Source organism: Gavialis gangeticus, unplaced genomic scaffold, assembly GCF_001723915.1.
Source record: "Gavialis gangeticus isolate Ggan-Ray unplaced genomic scaffold, GavGan_comp1, whole genome shotgun sequence".
Classification (NCBI taxonomy): domain Eukaryota; kingdom Metazoa; phylum Chordata; order Crocodylia; family Gavialidae; genus Gavialis; species Gavialis gangeticus.
Window position 1 is genome coordinate 14,837,834 of NW_017729003.1, and position 7,200 is coordinate 14,845,033.

The window sequence follows — 7,200 nt, forward strand, 5'->3', positions numbered from 1 at the left end:
GGGATCCTATGAACCCTGCTGACTTCCTGCCCCAGGGGCAGGGGGCTAGACTCGATGATCCTCCAGGGTCTGTTCCAGCTAAAATGTCTATGAAACTATGAATCTTAGAAGTTCATTAGTGATAGACTGACAGAAGACATGATGCTAAAGGATATCCAACATGGTTTTGTTGTGGGCAGGTCATGTCTGACAAACCTCGTTTCCTTCTATGCTCAAGTAATGTCAGACTTGGATGTGGGAGATGCAATTGATGTCATACTTGGGTTTTAGAAAGGCGTTTGATATCATCTGCCATGATTCTCTTATAAAAAAAACTGGAATTGTGGGCTGGCAGAGTCCATGATCAAGTGGTTGGGAACTGGGTAAGAGGTCAAACCTAGAGAGTTTTAGTGGATGGGACTGTATCACCTTGGCAGGAGGTGGCCAGTGGTGTACCACAGGATTTAGTTTTTGGCTTTGCTCTGTTCAACATCATTATCAATGATTTAGGTGAGGGTGTGGAAAGTACGCTGGCCAAGTTTGTTGACTATACTAAGTTATAGGGAAAAGCAGTCACACTAGGGTATAGGATGCAAATCCAAGTGGATCTAGGGAGACAGATCCAGAATGGAAAGATAGTCAACATTGTAAAGATCAAAATTGTGAGAGAACAGTGTTGAAGAGTGGGAAAGATGTGAATCTGTCAAAAGACTCATGGAACATCTAGACTATTAAGAGGAGAACAGGACAGACCAGTGTTGTGTAACTCAAGGAAAACGTAGGTTTTAAGAAATTATGTGTGCTCAGCAGTGTCAGAAGTATCAAGAGGCTCACAAATGATGAGGGTACACAAGAGGCCTCAAGCTGTGGTTATGCAGAGAAAACAGTAGTCTCAGTTGAAGAGGATCAAGAAAGAAAGGAGAAGAGAGGAATTCAAGGCAAATATTGTAAATGTCACATTGGGTTAGTTTAGATTTTGCATAGAGATGAAGGAAACAAGGGAAATGAGGTAGTAAATACAGTGATAAGATGTTGTTTTTCTTTGAATATGGTAAAGATCAGTACATGATCATATTGTTTGAAGAAAGGGAGACAGCTTTTAGAAGTAAAAGGTATAAATAAATTGTTGAGATTTGAGTGTGGGAATCAATGAAGGTAGAGAAGCAGCGTTATTTGGCAAGGAATGTTGCAGAAGTGGAAGGAGAGAAGTGTTTAATGTTTACTGGCAGAAACATTATAAATCTTTTTTTTACATAGGATGAGTAGGATTACCCTGTATTCAAAGGAATTTTAAAAATAAAATTATGCTTCCTCTATTCCTGCTGGGATGAACTCAGTTAAATGCAAGAAGACTTCTCTTCCAAGAACTGAAAAGGTTTTTTGCATATTTTCATTTTGCTTCTAAGGTAGCTTGGTTTTAAATTGATTGTGTATATTAGCTTTACAAAAAAATCTTAAATGCAGAGTAAAAAATGTTAACATTCAGATTTACACACTCCAAAGAAAGTGTCAGGACTAGATCACTCTTAGAGAATCTGATTTTGATAGTTAAATATTTTAAAAAGGAATAATAACATTAATTGTTCAATAATACTCTGATTTTCTAAAATATGAATACATTTTATTCTCTCTAGGTTGGTGTGATTGATTTCTCTATGTATTTAAAGAATGATGATGATATTGGCAGTAAAGAAAGGTATGTTTTATCAGAACACTTTAGATTTTGTATATTGACTTAAATGATTTGTTGAAAATGGTCTAGTTACTTCTATTACAATTATTTTATTTATTAAGATTCCTAAAGTGGGCTTATAGTGCCAACCTTTATTCATAATGTTTTTTTGTGGCTAATCCATGCTATGTCAGTGAATAAAATGATTTTAAAACTGGTGATGCTTTTTACATATGTATCTGTGTGGGTCTTGTATGTGTGTTTGCCTTATGGGATTGGATATTTTTAGCACTGTCCATCAGAGCCTCACATGCTCTTTATGCTGCCTTGCACTCTCGTGCCAATGCTCCAAAGAATGGAGTAGCTGTGACTCTTTCACACATCTTTCCATCTAAATGCAATTTTTGTTAGTAATTCTTTGCTTTCCTTATTTGTTAATTCTTTTAATTTGGATGTTCAAAAGAAATAAAAATCCACTCCCATTATATTTTCTTGTATGTTCTTCCACTCTCCCTGCCTTACAGCAAGACGAACCAAATGATAATTACTGCCAGGGCAGACTCAGCCACAAAAAGCAGGATTTGCTTTTCCCATATGTGAGTATATACAAGAACTGGCCACAGCCCTTTGGCAAACCCTGTTCTGCATTCAGTTGGCCTCTGAAAAGATGGGGAAATGCTATCCAATACCCTTGGAAAAATTCAAGCACTTCAGTACTGACTAAATTATGGGTTGTTGGTAGTTTCAGTGATGCTAAAAAAAATCCAAGTCTGTAAAAGGGCGTGCCTAAGGACAGTGTATCCTGGAAGATGGATCTGCTCACATGTTAGTCTTATGAGTTAGTCTTACTGCAGCTACAGGTAGCACATTGTCAGGCCCTGTGGGAGAGCATAACGCCTTTCTCAGGAAGCCAGAGAAAGCTGAAGTAAATTGTAGAGGAGGACAGATGCTTGCCAGAGCAGTACTTTGGCACCTATGGAAGCATTGGACATGCTACAAGGTAAACGGACACAGCTGTCACTATGAGATGATCCTCAGGGCTGCCCACTTCTGGGATGCCTTGGGAGGTACAGTATACTATCATAAGACCCTCTCTTTAAATGAATGGGACAAAGTGTTGGTGGACCTCATCCAACATTCATACTCCAGTTGATTCAGAATTTCACCTTCAATCAATTCATCAACTGTGTTCTGTGGAAAAGATCTTTTGAAAACACAGAACTCTGTGTTATTACATTAAAAGAACTAAACCATATAGACTGTTTTTCTTCCATCTTCATCCCCTGGCTGTAGCCAGGTGTTTGCAGTTACTTTATCTCATCTCGGAGAGTCTTGAAATAGCTTGCATCATTCTGTGTTACTGTTTAGCTGCTGTACCTGTGCTATGGAACAGTGGTTCTGAACCTTTTTTGTACCAGGACCCATTTGTAAACATCAATAGCCAGTCCAGACCTACTGCCTCTGCCCCAGGCCCCAGCCCCCCAGTGTGTGGGGTAGAGGGTGGATGTTTGGGGCAGGGGGGTATGTGTGAGTCATGGGGGACCCCAAGCAGTCCCTTGTAGGCTGGAACTTTGCTAGCCTACAAGGGAAAAGCCACTGTTTTCCATGTTTTTCTCCTTTAAAGAATAATCCATTTATAAAGTTTGTTCATGACCCTTTCATATATTCTTGCGACCCATTTTTAGGTCATGACCCACAGGTTGAGAAACACTGCTATAGAACATCAAAGCTCTCTCCAGCAATGTTCAGGTGACAATGCTTCACACACATTGCAAGTTGGCAAGAGGGAGTAATTTGATCCGAATAAGCCCTGTGCCTTTGGATTTAGTTGCTGTATCAAATGCTAAATTTGAGGCTCAGTTATTACAAATGATGTTCAACCGATGAAACTGGAACTCTTATTCTTACTGTTCTGTGGGGATTTTGCTTGGCACTGACTCATGTTCAGAGAATAAGGAACAGTTACTATACTTACTCAAATACAAAGATGACCCCTTCTAAAAAATTAGATTCTATGTATGGAAAATGTATAAATTTGTTATAATTTTCCAAGTGTAGAATCTAATTACTGGAGGTTTGCCTTGAATTTGTCTCCCTCCCATTGCTACAGCGAGGAAAATAAATCTAGGGAGTCATGTAGCCCCCTTTCTGTCTGCCTCCTCCCAACTTTCTACCTCTTCTCAGCTTCTTCCCCTTGCAGCCCCTCCCCCCACTTACTGTCAGATCCTTCTTTCCCTGAGAATGTGGATGTGAAAAGCAAATTTGAAAATACTGACCTTGAAAGTAAATATGCCTGTAGTAAGTTGCATATAGTATCCACAGATTTAGTGCATCCAGAATTAATGTATATTACCGTCTTGAAACTTCTGCATGTTTTAGCACAGATACTCCATAAGCACACTTTTAAGGAGCACTTTGGCACCTATATGGTACAAACTTTTTTTTTTAACCTTTATCAAGGCCAAACCAGTTCCAGATTCAGTTGGGCAATGCCCAGTAGTCAAGTTCCAAAATTTAACTGAGCAGAGCTCAGTCATGAAGTCTGTGTAGCTCTACCACTGGACAAGTATCCTGCCTTCCAGACCCATTGGTCTGGGGTTTCAGATACTCCGCAAATCCAGGCTGGCATCCTATGTGCAAGCGTTAGGCCTGGAGGCATTGGGGTCCAGATGCCCCCTGTCTTCCCTGATCTCAGCTAGAAGGCAGAGAAGAGAAATACAATACAAACTTGTTTTTTCAAAAAAAAATATACACACACAGATACATGCAGTTATATGTGTAAATATATGTGTGTGTGTGTGTGTGTGTGTGTGTGTATGCATGCATGTATGTATATATAATACAAATATATAAGACCTATACTTTCATGGACCTGTCTCGTGACTGATATGATTCACTTGACAGTCTAAAGCACACCTCTACAGTTGCATCATCATCTCTGTTACAGTAACCAGACTTCACTCCCATGTTTCTGCACTCCTGTTGCCATCTTCTTGAACTGTTACAATAATGGGAACAGTTCCATTCCATCTACCATCCCCTTCTCTATCCACCTCTCACTACCCTTCCATTTCCCTCCCCAATCCTTAGTCTACACTGTGCTCATGACTCACCCCGTCTTTGTTGCTATCTGTTGTATCATTGTCCTCTCCATTGTTGTTGATGTATTTTCTGGGGGGCCTCATTTCTGAACAGTTTGTGCCAGTCTTTTCTTTTCCATGTGTCCTCCATCTTCTCTGTTATCTTCTTTTGTCACCTTGTAGTACAAACTAAGCACGATGTTAGTCTAAAGCCCAAAAGGCTCATGATTTACCATATAGTTTGTTGGGCTGTGCCCCAACAGAGTCGATAGCATTTCAAGCCATGGTGATTTCACACCTCAGCACTGCTCAGTATGTGTGTATTCCAGATACCTCGCTGGCCCCCCACAAAGGATCCATAGGCTAATTAATTAGTCCCAACTCAATTGGAACCAGGTGTCCTTGTCAAGGGTTCTGGGATGCTCCAAAAAATTATACGCAGATGAGGTACAAGGCAGCCTGGTCTGGCTTCACCTCCTGGGGGGTGGGGCCACACTAATCATATATGACAGGCTGAGAGAAGGACCAGCAGAGGGACTCTGAGTGAACTGTTTAGGGCCCTATTTGGTAATGTTTGCTAGACATTTAAGGCTGGTGAAGAGACAGGACTTGTTGGAAATGGGAAAGAGAGGCATAGCTCAGCTGTGGGAGTGAAAAGAATTGAAGAAATTGACATGTATGCAGTGTAATGGCTCACCTGACTTGATGCTGAGGGGAACTGTTCTTAATTGGCACTACTATGTATCTTATTGAGATGGCCTGCATTAACCTGTTTTTGTGGTAGTGGAAATCTCATAGTCACTGGTGGTTTTCCCAGGCCTACCCTTTGCACTCCAGGCTTGCTGACTCCTGCGAGTTTCCTCAAACTCAACTGCACAATTTTGTGGCAATTTTGGGTGCTTTCTTGCTTTCCCCCTGGCTTGTTCCCTGGCTTTTTTGCTTAGAGCAAGCAAGACTAGGGGGCATCTGAACCTCAGGGGTCCTGGACTTGCACGTAGGAGGTCTGCCATAGATTTGGGAAGTATCTGAAGCCCTGGACTGTTGACCCTGGGAAAGGTACTTGACTGATGGTTGAGCCACAGACTTGCATGATGGAGCTCTGCTCAGTCAAAACTTGGAACTTGACTATTGGGCCTTGCCCAGTAAAATTTGGAACCAATTTAGCCCTTGAAATAAAAAGAACCACCCCCAAAAAATGTGGTAGGTTCCCAGCAGCATCTCAGCCTTTTGGCTAAGATCAAGCATGTATAGCATCAAGGAGAGGGTGTCAGGGCTAGCTTGGGCTCTGGCCTGTTGCCAGTTCATTGCAGGGAGAGGGAACACCCACCCTTTTTTTTTTTTAAGGGTCCAACAAAAAAAGTTTCCCATCATCAGCATGTTTGTTCAATGTAGGCCATGTATTTTATAGTTGTGCTCAGTGTTAGCTGCAGTTAATCAGCTTCATAGTTGGTTTCCATAACTAAACACACGCTGCTTTGGCAGCAGTTTAATGATATAGAAAATGTATTTAATGAGGTTTCCTGGTATGTGAATGTAAGATGAGGGGCTTGCAATATAACTGGTTCTTTGAGGTGATGATGATGTCCAGAGGCATACATGGTAGGGTTTGTGCCTTGGGCCAGTTGTGGGTAGTATTTGTCGACAGCTATGGGGTTAACACAGTAGCTGCTGCTGATTTGTGTGTCAAGTGAGGACATGAAACCGTTAATTCTGTAGTAAGAAAAGAGGCTCTGGGGGCAGGTAAGAGGATTAAATGCATGGCTGTTGGCTGTGCTAACACCTCTGCCTGTAGCAGCAGCATCTCTCATGGGAGGCGGCTGATGAGGGCACTCCTGCTCTTTCTCCCTGCAGCTGGAGCCATTAAAGTTGGCTTAATTAGGCTAGCCCACTTTTGAAATCTTAATAAAACAATTGTATTAAAAATATTAAACCATTTTCAACAAATGGCTAGTCCATCATTTATTGTCTTGCACAGAACTATAAGAAGACACAGACAACTTAGCAATGTTTACTAAGGCCAGATATTATTCTAATATTATAAAAGCCTTAGTCTGACTGTTTGTCCATAATGCTTTATTCGCAGTCTGATTGGCTGACAGAAGCAACCAATCAGAGTGTGAATACAGCATTTGGATAGGATGGTAGGGACACAAGGGAGGGGGGAGGCAAGGCCAGCTGTGCTCCCCCTGCCCTGCTTCCTGGAGGTGGCGCTAATGAAGCAGATGGAACAGAGGGTGTGTGACGCCAGCCCCCCCTTGCTTCTGAGAGGTGGCAGTGGCAGCACGGGGGGAGTGGGGTTGGTAAGGCATGGGGGAGCCTGGCCCCCCCTCCCTTGCTCCCTACAGGTGGCAAATACAGAAATGCTGCTGGCCTCTCCCCCTCTCTCTCCCATGCTTCTCCCTCCTGATGTGGAGGGGGGAGCAGTGGGCCCGGGCCAATGTGGTGGTGGTGGAGGGAGGGGAGGAACAG

At 42.2% G+C, this 7,200-nt stretch overlaps 1 protein-coding gene across 5 annotated transcripts in view; it reads left to right on the top strand.

Annotated features, from left to right (window-relative positions):
- The window catches only part of RUFY2 (RUN and FYVE domain containing 2), a 60,349-nt gene that overhangs the window by 8,834 nt on the left and 44,315 nt on the right, over positions 1-7,200 (top strand). For all 5 annotated transcript variants that reach the window (XM_019507865.1, XM_019507862.1, XM_019507863.1 and 2 more), the window contains exon 6: positions 1,614-1,675. In XM_019507865.1, coding sequence (XP_019363410.1) covers positions 1,614-1,675 — 62 coding nt within the window. The remainder of the gene's footprint in view (positions 1-1,613; positions 1,676-7,200) is intronic.